At 45.2% G+C, this 15,375-nt stretch overlaps 1 protein-coding gene across 1 annotated transcript in view; it reads left to right on the forward strand.

The window, feature by feature from the left end:
• Nucleotides 1–3,960: 3,960 nt before the first annotated feature.
• LOC146810323 (dual specificity mitogen-activated protein kinase kinase 6) overlaps nt 3,961–15,375 on the forward strand; it is a 419,950-nt gene continuing 408,535 nt past the window's right edge. Inside the window, exon 1 of the mRNA XM_085617318.1 lies at nt 3,961–4,271. Within this exon, the coding sequence (XP_085473444.1) occupies nt 4,244–4,271 (28 nt within the window). The 5' untranslated portion in view covers nt 3,961–4,243. The remainder of the gene's footprint in view (nt 4,272–15,375) is intronic.

A 15,375-nucleotide genomic window follows, 5' to 3' on the forward strand; every position in this document is an offset into this window, starting at 1 on the left:
CTGTGTACTGGATTTCGTTTTTGCTGGCTTAGATGCTTTGGGCACCTTGCCACAGCTGAAAAGTGTCAAAGTGCAAGTGCTCCCTGTGCAAATTGTGAATATGATTGGTTATCCATGATTGGCATATTTTATTTACTGTTAAGTCCCTAGTATAGCACGCTGTGTGTGCCCAGGGCCTACAAATCAAATTCTGCGAGTGGGCTTGAAGCACTGGTTGCGCAACCCACATGAGTAGCCCTGTCAATATGTCTCAGACATGCCACTGCAGTGTCTGCACATGCAGTCTAAGACTGCCATGTCGACCTGGCAGGTGCACCCACTTGCCAGGCATTAACCTTCATTTTTTTTTTACATGTAAGGTACCTCTCAGGCAGGCCCAAGGTACCCCCATGGGCAGAGTGCAGTGTTTGTGAAAGGTAGGACATGTATTGGTGTGTTTTACATGTCCTGATAATGAAATGGTGTGTATTTTGTGTTTCACTGCTGAAAGGCTATCTGTCCCACAGGCTATCATTGGAGCTGCAGTGTAACATTTTACATGTGTAACTTTCCATTGGGACAGGATGGAGATTTGGAGTTTAGGCTCTCTCATTTTAGAATTTAATAACACACCTTTTAGTGAAGGTGGTTATTAAACTGTGTGTTTGAAAATGCCAATTTTACAAGGTGGACATTTTTTTGTTTAACCACCCTGTGTGCTTCTGCCTGCTTGTGCATTCACCGTCTGGTTTTGGAGTGACAGGAGTTGGGGATGTGCATTCACTCAGGAGGAGAATTGAGGTGTCATGCCTTTCCTGGGTGACTGATAGCCAGGCTGAATAGACCTTTCTGCATTTAGAGTGCTTGGAGGAATTTTCACTAGCACCTGAATAAGCTGTGCCTGCTCTGCACAATGATGTTTCCACCTCCTGTAGTGAAGCTGGATGAGGGAGGACAGAATTGGTTCTTACGAAACTCAGAGACTCTTGCAACAAAGACAAAATGGGGTATAAATATTAGACCTATAACCCAAGAACTTGAGATCACTTCTGGAATCAAGAGGAGTCTCTGCCAAGGAAGAAGAGCTGAAGAGCTGTAGGGAGGAGTACTGCCTATTTGCTGTGTGTTGCTTTGCTGGGTTGGCCTGGAGTTGCTGCTTCTGTCAAGGAGAGGACAAAGACTGGAACTTTGCTGTGAACCTACTTGTGAAGAATCTCCAAGGGCTTGTGTGTGCTTGCCTCCTGTTCTGAAGTCTCAGGAACACAAAGACTTTCCCACCGGCTTCCTTGAACTCCACAGCTGGGAGTTCTAACCTGCCTGGAGGTGCCTTTACCAGTTCTGGGCTTCTGGTGGTTGTTCCTGTTGCTGGGAGCTGAGAAAGCTTGAAGAAACCAAGAAACTCGACACATCGCCCATCCTGTGCCTGTTTTTCCAACGCGGCACCACCAACCGGGTTAAATGTCCACGATCTATTGCTGTGTGGCTGAAAAATCGATGCAGTGCCTGCCAGAGGCTTAAAAATGTGCCAGACGCCGAGTCCTGTGCACCGATCTCTGAAGTCTGAGATCACTGCACTGACTTCAACGCAGGCCCTGCTGTGCGGTTGAAAGAATCAACGCATTGTGGGATCGCGGCTGAAGAAATCGACGCAGCGCCTCTTTGCCGCCGCCTCGACCTCCAGCACGTTCAAATGCCACGCATCGCACCTGTGCGGCAAGTTTTCCGGCACATCACCCGCAGACCATAAACATCTTGGAATCAACGCATCACTTCCCCCCTACAGTCCGTTTTCGACGCATCGCTAATCCTGCGTGCAGCAGAACTGTCGCATCGCCTCCCCAAGGACTCAAGAACTGACAAATTGCTGTGGATTTCAACGCTTCCCCTCACTGCTGCTGTTTATTTTGCCTTGTGGATTTTGACAAAAAAATCTCACTAAACTGACACAATAGACAAATTAGGTCTTTTAACTCTTTTTTTTAAAGTTTACTTGTTTCTTTAATTGATTTACTTAATTATTATGTTATGTACATGCAACGGTTTTAATTAATCATGTATAATAAATTACCCCCAACACATTTGAGGTACTTTGTGTAAACTCACGCATCCATAGATTTCTATGGACAGAATAGCTTGAAACCTTTTATAAGTCAGATTTTGAATTGTGTATGTTGGATTTTTTGTTGTTTTGGTTTAGATAAAGATACTTTTATTTTTTTTTCTAAACTGTCGTGGTGTCCATTTGTAGTGTATTAACTGTGTTACTGCGGGTCCGAGTGCAAATACTTTTCACATTGCCTTTGTGATAAGCCTGTCTGCTCCTGCCAACATACCAAGGGAGTTAGCAGGGTTATCTAAAGTGAGTAACTCCCTTATCCTGACTAGAAGCAAGGGTCCCTACTCAGACAAGGTGCATACCTCTGCCACCTAGAGACCCAAATTTCTTTTTTTTTGTAGAGTTTTATATAGCGCGAACTAGACCCAAAGGCATCAGAGTGCTTTACATGAGCACCAGTTACCTTACTGACGGACACATTCATTTTTTTTAGGCATGAGGAGATTAAGTGATGTGCCCAGAATCACAGAATGTTGAGCGTCACTGGTGAGACTCGACCCCGGTTCCCCAGCTCCGAGGTCGACCGCCCTAGCCATTAGGCCACATTCTCTCCCCTTATTCTGTCCCCTAGTATTCTAACAATACTCTTTGCTTTGAATATGTGTCAAAGACAGATTTGGTTGACTTGTTTGAAACCATAAGGTTGGTGTACTAACACTAAAGGGGAACTCCAATTACTGCTGGAGGTTTTATTATCCCAATTCTTGGCATCTGCGCTCCTTCCAATTGTAATGGCTGTAGTTATGTTACTAAGTTATGACACCAGATCCCGCAAGAAGCAAACACCCGCGTGGACCTTCTCAATACGCAAGATGCACAACAGTCGTAGATTCTTCTGGCACAGTGAAATGGATAAGGTCAATGACTGCAGAAGGTTAGAGAGTTCCGATTGTTCATGTCTGTAGAAAACAGTGGCTTATTCAGAAACATTTAAGTGAAACCTGTCTTCCAAAGTCAGTCAGTGCAATTCTCTTTGAAAAGTCACCGCCACATGAAAAATTCCTTAAGATTCTAAAATGTACTGACCGTAAACATCTGCACTTGCAATAAAATGGCTATTAGTCAGATCCTGGTACATGTTGGTACAGTCACAGATTTTGGGGAGAACATAGGCAGCAGCTGTAGATGCCTGGTTGACCTTTGAGAATAATAGAAGAATTGTTTTCAGGCGTCTTAGGACAAGGAAACAAGAGCTAGCTACAGAGCTAACGTGTGTCTTTGATGATGCCTCCAGATCTAAAGATGTGGGTGGTACTCCCAAACCAGGGAGAAATTAAACACTGTGCATGCACCTTCTGCCAACTCTTTTGCTGTCTTCATTGTTGCCTAGGTAAAGAATGTGTTTTCCTACCCCCTTTTCTCACCCGACTTTAAAGAAGAAGAATTTAATGTGCTTTCGCTATTTTGCGATTTGAAAATATATTTAAAAAAATCAAAACAAAAAAGAAAAAAGAGATTTTGTAAACAGATACAATTTGTTCTGAATATCAAACACAGGGGTTCAACGTCCTGAAGGCCTGAAGAGAATAACTGCCATCTTCATAAAAAATGGCCATATACTTATGAGAAAACTCCCATAAAATTGTGAAATACGATGAGCTAACTTACTTGGATACATTTTGTATGTGTTTCTTTACCATGGTAATTATAAAAATGGTTTTACAAACACGCGTTGGTTGATAGCCTTACAAAGTGAACACACTTCTTCGAGTAGGTCCTTGAGAGCTACCGTTCAAAGTTTACTGACGGATCTAAACTCTAAACATGGCCGCTAACCTTTACACTACATTGCCCAAAAGGCCAAGGTGCTGGAGAGGACATTGCGCGTGCGCCTTCCCCTCGCCCTCACCCCGCCTTCCCTCCCTGCTTCCAAGTTTGGAACGTTGAGCCGACAGCCCCGGCCCATCATGTAGCCACCGCAGCTCTGCAACTCCTCCTCCGCTTTGGACACCAGGCTCTCCGGGCTGTGCAACGAGCCGTGCATCCGGACGTCACTAGCCCACGCGCCCAGCTCCAGCCGCCGGCCGGAAAAAGTGCAGTTGCAACAAGCCGGGGGCGGCGGCTGCCGCCTGCACCCCTCTCGCTCCCCCACCAGTGGCTCCCGGGGCTTTGTGCGCCCTTCCCCCAGTGCGCGCGGGCCAAGGGAAGATGTCTCAGCAGAGAGGAGCAGGCGGAGGTAAGGTGACTGTAAACGCGAAATATGCAAAAACCGCGTAATGATTTCGAGAGTGCATGGGTGCAAATCGGGGTCAGATCATGCTCTATGACCTCCTAGGTTCTCCCAGCTCTCGGTGCCTCCCCGAGTCCTCAATCAGCCTACCGCTGCAGTTCTCCTGCAGTGACCGTAGTGCATTCCTCTCCCAAGGATCAGCTAAGGGATTTAGTGTGCAAGAGAGCATGCATTTTTAAATGAATGCATTTCCTTGCATTGTTCAAGAAAATGAAAGATCACAACCAAGACTTAAAAAGAAAAGGATACAGCATTGCAGCTGCAAGCGTTTACACCCGGATCTTACTTTGCATGCAAAACATTGCACTATTTTCCAAAACAAGGACCTGCTCTACAGCTTATGCCAATCTGCAGGAGTTGGTCCTGGAATCCTTAGCCAGGACTGCATGTAAAAGGGCCTTTCTGTAATCAAGAGTTGTGCAAAGGGCTGGAAGTGTCATAATGCAGTTCTAGTTTTAGATAAAGTATAGGGTTTTAAATATTTTTTTTGCAAAATGGCTGCAGCCAAATTGAACATCCTTTTTCCATGCGAACTTAAAATACGCCAAAAGCTCCTGCTAGCAGTTACGTGCTAAAAAACTCGGCAGCTGATCGCCATTCTTTGCATTCGATCAACTCGTGCAAGCTACAGCTTTAATCGGTGCATATGGAATTCAGCTGGTGTGTCTGGTATTTGCAAAATACCTTAATCCTGCAAGCGTGTTAAATTAAATATAATTGCATACACATAGTGTGTGCTTTACAAGAGACCTGCAGGTTGCAGAAGTTTTTCAAAATATTGCCTGCAACCAGGTTTGCAGATACATTGTCATTCTTGTTATTCTTTCCCAAGTTCTTAGCAAAATAGCTCAAAAAAGTTTCACATTACACCACGACAGTAAATGCATGCAAAAGCAATGCACTACTCGACATTGGAATCTTTACATGTTGCCTGTAACATTAGTGTGTGGCTTTTTATGTACTTTGCAAAAGAGCTGACGTTTGCAATCCAATCCTTGTCTACTTGCGTGTCAAGTGTATGGCGCTAATTTGTCAGACTTTGGATCTGTTTGCAGTTGAATGCATCATTTCTGCTAGATAAATGACAAGGGCACTGCTGTTAGTCGTATGCAACGTGTGGCAAAGTTGTTCACTGCTTTCTTCAAAAGGATTACGTTTTTTGGCTTCAACCGTGCATTTGATGTTTTGGTATTACAAAGAAACACGCATTACCGTGTGATTGAGCCCATATCTGCTTCGCTTTATATCTGGGGCGCAGCTTGCTGTATTTTGGTATTTGGTTGTGCATGAAAACAATCTCCCTTGTCCCAAGTCCTTTGTAACTTGTAAGTATTCAGTCGATGTGTGATTTGCTAAATAATTGCAAAGCCGCAGTTTTTAGGGGCTTGCAACAATTGAGATTTAAACCCAGGCCAATAAATGCAAGCTGCGTAATTGTATTAGTTTGCCAGACAAATAACGATATTAGCAAGGTACCTTAAAAGCTTTGGGGGCCGAGATACTTCTGGTACAAAAAAATAGGCCAACTGCTGAAACGTTTGACGAAGTGCATACATATTTCAGAATGTTTAGAGCTTGTATGGGTTGGATAACATTCTCTCACTTGTGCCATTATACTTTTCTTTAAAATGTAGGCAACCTGCATGTATTTGCATCACTAAAGACAGTGCATGCTTCTTTGAACGTGCATACGTCTGCAATAGCTTACTAGGGAATTGACTTGTTGAAATAAATGCGTGTGTTTTTGCTCAGCACAAATGTAAACATTTTTGAAAATCTGACTATGCAAGTCAGTGCGCTCCCGTACATGTATGGTGCAGAACCGTGATGTTTCTCTGCAGGGCTGCACCCAGCGGAAGTAGTGCTGCTTGCTAAAATGAAGGGCTGTATTGTTCTTCACTACTTAATTGTTGTACTTGCACTGCCTGCTGTCGAAATCACTTTATATTGTACAAATAAGTCCTCTATAGCTCAAAGACACTCGGTTACTCTCGAGCCAGGTTCTCCCCAAATACCAACTCATGCTTGCATTCAAAGGCATGCTGCTTAGTGACCCGAGCTGAGGGGTGCTACGGGATTTTAATTCGTTGCCAAACAACCCGAAGTGACAGCAATGCATCTAGACGTCATCTGTGTTATTCCATAACATCTGCTGCACGTAGATTATGTGCGAGCACTTTCTCCACCATGGTTTGAATGATTTGCATCATGAGGCATATGAAGCCAGTCAGTTGTAACGAAATGTTGCCTTTATCTTAGTACTGTTGCAGTACTATGCTTCATGCAGCACATCATTCAGTTATCCTTTCATACAGCTCCCTGGCCAATGAAGGAAGCGATAATGATGATCACTTTCTTTCACTTTTATCGTTTTTTCGCAGTCCGAAATAAAAGACTCAATTTTAATGTTTCTTGAGCATTAGATCGATGCCCAGCTTCAATACTTTTATTTGTGGAAAGACCTAAAATGGGACCGTCAGCAACGAAGACATCAGGGCTCCGCTTGTGCTGTTACTGATTATGAAGAGCCCACCTATCTCTAGCTCGTGTCTTCTGTAGCGCAGAACTGGAATTACGTCACTTCGCTGGGAAGTGATGTGACTGGAAGGCCGGCAGGGACAAATACACCCCCCTACCGTGCCCCCCGACTTAAATTCGTAGTTTTTATTCAAACATTATAGTTGAAAGATGTTCTGGAGTTTTTTCAGGCGAGCGGAAGGGACAAGAGGTAAAGTGGGAGTAATAGAGCAAGAAGCACTTACCCACTGACACATCAGATTGAGTAATGTAAGGAGAGACAGGTTCAGAATTTAGAGAGAAGGAAATGGATGCTGAGTGACAGAGCACTTGACCACCAGGTTGGTTGTAGTTTCAGTTGGCCTTTCAGTCTCCATCATCTGCTTCTCAGCAGTCATCATCTGTGAAGGATGATTCCTCTGCAGATAACAGGTCAAAGGTGTCCCCATGGAGTGTACTTAAATATGAGGAATCGTGCAGTAAACCACACTCCAAGCCATACAGAGCATAAAAGGCCATTTATTAGGACAAGGTTGCAACATACTAACAATTCATATCTACATCTTAACATAAACTGGTACTGTCTCACTCTCCCCACGCCATTCTCAACTCACCATATCCTTTTTTTCACTCCCCCCCCATTTCACACTGACCATATTTTATATACTCAATCTCTCCTTCACCCGTCCTCCAATCATCCTCCCTTGATGTTCCTTCCGTTGCTCATTGCATCCCGCGCACTGCCATCAGTCACCACCTGTGCACCCTCCTCCCCCCCGAGGGGTGTATCTGCCCGTCTGTGACTCACCACCCCTCCAAAGTACCGCCAACCAGGAACCCCCCCCCGTAGGGTGGTTGCCTGCGCCGCCCAATGAAAGTTGTGCATCTTTCGCCCCATCAATCAGACCTTCGGCACCATATGGATTAATTCCACATTTCCATCATGTAGTATGCGTTTCCTATCCGCGAAAGGTGCACCCCATCATCCCTGAACAGGCATGATCCCTCCTCCTTTAGCCCCACATGAGCAATTACTTTAATATCCTGCGTTTGGCAGAAAACCCTCATCACCCTATTCAATTTTCTACAGATCTTATCAATTGCTGAATGTTTGACAGCCCCCCTCCAAATTCTACGCGGTACAAGCTCAGCCCACACTCTGCATATCCTGTAGCAATGCAATCCTGATAGTCCTACAAGATCATTTTCTCCCAGATGTATCAATAACATGTCCTGGTAACCTCTTTGAGGTACCAACTTTTGTCAACCAGGGTAGCAGCGCTCCCAACGTATTCCCCCTTTACCCCACCAAAAACCCTTGTGGTGGCTGCTCCTCAATCCCAGGTTACGTCCGTACAGCTGTTGGTCCACGTACTTCGCCGCCCAGTGCATAAAGGAGTGTCCCACGATCCAGGTAACTGTCTTGATTCCTGGCCCTCTAAATCATCCTGCTGTAGAAATAAAGACCATTAGATCATGTTCCCCTTCATCATTCCCCCATCACCCCTCAAGTCGTTATCCCTTTTTTCCTTTTACTTGCACACATAGCATTTGCAGCATCTTGACCTCCACATCACAATCAGCCGGATTGTACCCCAGGACCACCCTAGGCGCGCTTCCGCCCCTATTCTAAAATAGTGTGTACCAAAACTAGCCGGGTCCCGGCTCAACTTGCGCGATGCCATCCACAAGACTGCCAGGAAAAGGTAAGCAGTCACCTTGCTGCCTGTTGGATGACAGAACACTCTCACTGTGCATCTTCCTGGCAATGAAATTAAACTTTGCCACTCCTTCACCGGGCAGCCCTTACTACAACCATTCTCGGCCAGCCATACCCAGTGACCCTTCCCTGTCTGATCCGTCTTGGATCGCCTCAACCATATCCCTAGTCGCTCTTGGTCCAAACGCACCTCCTCATTCAGCAACCCTTGTTGTCGAACTGTCCCCACCAGCTCCGAGACTCGGAAAGCCCCAAAAAACATCCAATTCTTACAAAGTCTAAAAAGTGCGACCTCAAACGGGTCAGAGCAACACAATGGCAACCCTCCCAACAACTGCAACAGTTCAAACGTGATTGCATCTTGCGACGCACCTTCCCCCGCGCCCTACCCCAACCCTTTAACATTCTGCTCAAAATCTCATCCTTGGTAGGGTCAAATCCCAAGTACAGCTTACCATAGAACGAGATCCTGTCTAACTTGCCGGCAATAGTCATGTGTGACAAGCCTTTATCAATACAGCCAAGCACAAAACTCCAAACTCCCTGCTCTGTATCCCACCATTTAAGGCACATTCCCTCCAGTGAAATGCCCTTGAATTCCCCGAAATCGTTACATGCCAGCCTGTAGCTCTTCCTGGTAGAGTCAGCCAGAGATTTTTCGACCAGACAAATCACTCTCATCTCCCCCCCCCCCCCCCCCCCCCCTCCCCCAGGCCCAGATGTCCTCCGGCAGCTCTGTCTTGCATTCTTCTACTCCTGGCGCCAGGCTCCGAAAGCAGTGCCACTGAGAACGAGATAAGGAATCTGCAATATCATTGCTGGCTTCTGGTACATGCCTGGCCCTAAAACCACATTGATGCGCGGACACACTAGCATGAATCTTCGCAGCAACTGTAACACCCTCATATCCCTTGCTCTCTGCCTGTTCACTAGTTCTACCACAATTATGTTGTCAACATGCAACCCCACCGTCCTGTTCAGCTCATCTCCCCATACCGCCAATGCCACTAGCTATGGGAAGAACTCCAGAAAGGCAATGCTCCGCCCCTGCCTCACCCAATATTCTGGGCAATTGTCCATGCACCATCTCCTATCCCAGAAAAGCCTAAAATCCTTGGCCCCTGCTGCATCTGAAAAAATTTGAACTTGCCACACTGTATTTTCTTCCAAAAATTCCAAAGGCACCCCATTGAAAACATCAAGAAATGTCTGCCACACCCCCAAGTCTGCCCTGACCCACAGAGAAATTCGCCTCCTGTGGTGCGGCTGTACCGCTCTGGACATGGCCATGCCGAGCCTTCTGAAAAAAGTCCTCCCTGCTCTCACCACTCTGCATGCAAAGTTCAGAAATCCCAGCAGCTTCTGTACCTATCTCAATTCAATCCTCCTTTCGCCTATCACTTGTAACAGGAAATTCTGTATTTCTTCCACTTTTGCCCTTGTCAAACAAGCCACCTGTTAGAACTGGGGGTTTCTAGTTGGCTGAGGCAGTTGCCTTAGTCCAAATAGGGACCCTTGCTTCTAGTCAGGGAAAGGAGGGACACCCTCTTTGATAACCCCTCCTCACCCCCTAGTAGCTTGGCACGAGCAGCCAGGCTTATCTTCAAGGCAATGTGTAAAGTATTTGCAATCACGTACCCAGTGACACAGTGATAACACTGCAAATGGACACCATACTGATGTATGAAAATAGCGGTATCTTTATCAAGAAGAAAAATACGGTAAGACCACACGATAAAAATCCAACATATGCGTATTCGTAATATTTCACTTTGCCGGTTATTAGGCCAACAAACACTTGTAGGTTCTTGCGGTATTAATAAGCAGTTCACGATGTTCGAATGCAGTCCTAATGCAATGCTATGCAGTTCGTAATACAGTTCGTATCGTCAGACTAATGCAGTTCGTAATGCAAGAATAATGCAATCCTCAATGCATGTAATCAGGCAGTTTGTAATGCAAGTATAACGCACACCTTAATGCAAGTAATAAGGCAGTTCGTAATGCGAGAATAATTCAATCCCAATGCGCGTAATCGGGCAGTTCGTCATGCCTGAATAATACAATCCTCAACGCAAATAATATGGCAGTTCGTAAGGCAGGAATAATACAACCCCTAATGCAAGTAATAAGGCAGTTCGTAATGCAGGAATAATACCAGACCAATCGACGCGATTAGCGCGGGCGCCACTAGGCCCCAACCACAGACAAAAGTCCTGAACTTCCGAGGGTAGCGCTGGTACTGCCGGGCAGGTCCGGGCCGCTCGAGGACTCAGCACGTCTAACGCAATGCAGCGGGAGAGAGACGGGAGCACTCCGGTACTCCTCCTGCGCATCCCCGGGCCACACACGCTTGCGAATCCCTTCCGGAGTCCAAGCCTTACCTCGGGGATGCACTGCCTCTCTCTCTCTCTCTCTCTCTCTCTCTCACTCTCTCTCTCCCCGCTCGTCATACGTCCTGCTGGGCGCTTCCAATGTCGACGCAGCTCCAATGCAGGCGACGCTGTAGCCGGCCAGGTTACGGTGCTGCCTTCTCCGTTTCTGACGATCTTGGGCGGATTCCTCTTGCGAACAATGATCACGATTACCTCACAACTTCTTTAGCTTTATGAAATACTTCAACACTTTGCGGCTCGGGCCGGCGGTGGCGATCGTGATCCGCAGCCTCCGTTACGATGACGGTTCGGGTCACAGCAGCTACACAGCAGCGTGAACGATGAATCACGCTGCGGGGGCACTGTAGTCACGGGGCACTTTCCAACCAGCACCATGGATTCCCACGGCAGTCTCAGGCTGCACACACACACAAAGTGTCACTGAGACTCTGTTGGGTTTCGGTCACACAGTCCCGGGGCAATGCCTACGAAGGTCTCAGACTGCAAAAAGCACACGCACATTGCGCCGCTGATACACACTTGGAAACTTTGATGTTCTTGAGTTTCCACAACGGAGCCAGCTCTCCTCGGGCCCTTGTGTACATGTTACTTCGAGACACAGCAAAGTCCTTTCAAGCAGGGGGACACAGCACACAGCAAAGTCCCTTAGCCTCGCCTTAGTATAATCAGCAAACTGCAGGCTAGCCCTAGAATACACAGCAAGGGTCAGTCCTTTTCTTCAGTCTCTTCAGCTCTTCTTCCTTGGCAGAGGTTCCTCTTGACCACGAAGTAGTTTCAATCCTTTTCAGTCTTGATCAGTCCAATCCATTCCATTCCAACGTTCAGGGGTTTCAGCTCTCATAGTTATACCCCTAAATGTCTTTAAAGTCTTTGTGTTCAGGGGGGCTCTGACCCCTGTCCAAACCAGTACTGGGTGTCTCCCTGCCAGTGACACCGTCTTCCTTTGATAGTGGGGGTCTGGATCCTTAATCAATCCGCAGGGGATGGAGCCATTGTTTTATGGCAGCAGCCCAGACCTCTTCACCTCCAGGGGCTACTCCTCCTCTCTACCCTCCAGATGCAGGCCAGCCTGTTGCTGTCTCACCTCCTCCTGTGGGCCAAGACATTCCCCAGAGCCCATCACATTTAAATACAGACAGTCAATCCACAACCAGGCAGAGACACACAGAAATGTTAGAACACAAAAAACCCAGCCACTTCTAAAAGAGTGGTTTCTAAACACACAATGCAAAAACCACCTTCACAAAAAGATGTGTTATTAAATTGTGAGTTAAGGCACACTAAACTTCACCTCCCCATCTTAAGCCTATGGGAAGATAGGCTGGAAACCTATTACCCAGCCTCCCCATTCTGTCCAATGGGCAAGATGGCCTTTCAACAGTGAAAAACGAAATGGAGAGTATTTCACTATTAGGACATAGTACACACCTCAGTACATGTCCTACCTTTCACATACACTGCATCCTGCCCAGGGGGAACCTTGGGCCTACCCTAGGGATGTCTGATGTGCATACAAAGGGAAGGGTAAGGCCTGGCAAGTGGGTGCACTTGTCAGGACAACAAGGCAGTTTAACAAACTGCGCGCAGGCACTGCAGTGGCAGGCCTGAGTTCTCTCTTTAGGACTACTTGTGTGGGTGGCACAATTAGTGCAGCAGGCCCACTAGTAGCATTTGCATTACCAGCCCTGTCACACATAGTGCACTTTACTAGGGACTTTACTAGTAAGGCAAACATACCGTGGGCAACCAATTACCATTACACTTTACACAGGCAGCAATTGCACTTTGACACTGATCACCAGTGGCAAAGTGCCCAAAGCATCTAAGTTGGCAACACCATGTCAGAAAAAATATCTAGGGGGAAGGCAAAAAGTTTAGGGAGCTTCAACCAAAAAGGGCCAAGTCCAATACCACCCAACGCACCAAGTCCAATTCGATGCCCAAGAAAGTCCGAACACAGCTGGGCCAAGCTGTTTTTCCCGGTGCCAATGGCACCCCAAATTCCTGTTAGCACAATTTGGCTACGCTAAGCTCTTGGTGGCATTTAAGCGAGATGAGAATGTGAAAGATTGGTTAGTACACGCAAAAAGAATAAATAAATGAATATCACATTACCACAAATGCTAGGGTTACCCCCATCTATGGACATTTCAGATGCCAACAAAGCATACCCTGTAAATTCACCTCTGACTCCAAGTCTTACATTGGATGGTATAGGCATTAAACAAACAGCATTTTCCAATTCCAATACAAAAAATGTCATATATTGTGTCATTTGCCCTTGCAAAAAAACATAGATTGGACAAGCCGTACAGGCTGTTAAAACTCATTTTGCAGCATAGTTCCAGAATTTGTTGCCAGACATGTTGGACCATTAGAGCCTTATATTACATCGCAATGAATCATACAGAGAATGACCTAGTATCATTGGTAAAGTTTGTTGTAAAACAGGGGCAGAGATCCTGAATACACAAGAAGCTAGATTGATTGAAAAGTTTAAAATAGCAGTTACGGGCCTTAGTGATGCAGACGAAATCTGGTCTTTGAAAAGTTAAGCTTCTGCAGCGCATACATAGTTTGTTTACAGTTGAAAAAGTCATGGTAATTCGAGTACGACCACCAATGGTTTTGCTACGCAATTCTTATTCAATTTTGACCAATCTATAGGTATATTTTTGAGGATTTGCAATGTATAGAATTGAGTGCAGACCTATATACATGTTGTCTTGACAGTACCCAGCGCATAACTTTGTTTCCTCTTGTGTTCTATCATATGTATTTGTGGGCACCACCAGAGTGGTTTGCAACATGATGTAAACATTGTACACATATTAAAGTATTTTGCTTTTTTGAAAATGGTTTGTTACGTATATAAGTGTAAATGTCACAGCTTTTAATATTATGTGGCATAGATAATTCCAATACGGAGGTCTAGGTAAAATATGCACCGTGAGCACCATTTCTAAATTGTTTTGTGACTTATAAAAGTGTAAATGTCACAGTTTTTAACATTATTATGCAGCAAAGACAATACCAATATGGCAGTCCAGGAACAATGTGCACCATGAGCAGTATTTGTTATCAGTATGATGTAAAACAACAATTACACTTTTTTTTGGTTGAGTGACGATTCCAATAATTATTCTGTTCACTGCCCGGATTTGGCCAATTGAGCATGACTAATATACGTTCACTGCGCATGCATATCCCCACAGAATAAGGCAATAAGGGCGTGAGTTTGTCAGTTAGTGTTCTAAAGAATCCTGGCATTATTCTTTTTCCAACTTGGCTCCTATGGAGTTCCATGTTCCTGTACTCTTTTAGCATTTGAACAAGTTGGCATTCACAGGTTTCTTTAAACAAGCACCGTCTCATTGCCAGACTTCGACTTTTGGATTCGGGCATATGGCGGCAGCGTTGATGCTGAGGAAGCTTCTCCTCCTCGCTTAACGGTGGGATTTGTACCCTGTTAAATTTTTTCAGGAAGTATCTTCAGCAAGTGTCTGGAAATATTAGCTTTTAGAATACCTGTTGTCTAACATAAGAAGTTAGTATGCTAATAAGGTTTCATGTTAATTGTCAACAGTTTTCATATCCCTACTTCTCAGCTAGATGGGTGAGATACATTCACTATAAGCAGCATGAACTTGGACGTATACTGTGCATTCAAGGGATTGATACAAAATATCTTGGTTTATTTTAGTACATAATATCACAGTATAGTATGAATTACCCTCGCTAGTCATATTTGTCCCGGATACCACCAACCACTAACGGGCCAGATGGAACTATTGGCCCGGTTCAGTCCTGATTCAAGCACATTGAGGTACGCTCACGAGTAGCTCTTGCTCATGTGTGGGGTTGTGTGTAGGCATTGTCCTTTTGCATTGGCATGCAAAAACACAGAAGGAGTTTCTATTTGCCGTTAGTTGCAATGAGTTAGAACGGGACACAGAGGGCACATTGCATGACCAGTACCGGCATGGTTGGGAATGTTTTATTGGCATTCAGCCACATGGTGGATGGTTTTTGCTATAAGCATTGCAATTGTGATATCACTAACAATTTTTAAATAATTTGTTCGACACTTTTTGGTTTGTAGGTACCTTTTTAGCACAATTTCTGTACATTTCCTGGCTGACACTTGTGCATATCTTTAGCACAGTTTTTCCCCCTAGGTACTATGGACTGTGTTCCCACAAGTTCCTACATTTATTAGATATATTTTGTGATAGATATTAATTTATGTGTTTTGTCTATGGAATTGATTGGTCATCCCTTTACCTCTCTGGTCCTGATAAAGCCTTAAAAATTTTGAAGGTTGAACGCTTCGGCCATTTCCCTTCTTGGAGAAGCAAATCCACAGATAGAAATTAGGAATTTACCATTCCACAATATTGTGCATTCCCAGATATTA

This window comes from Triturus cristatus, chromosome 7, assembly GCF_964204655.1.
Source record: "Triturus cristatus chromosome 7, aTriCri1.1, whole genome shotgun sequence".
NCBI lineage: Eukaryota > Metazoa > Chordata > Amphibia > Caudata > Salamandridae > Triturus > Triturus cristatus.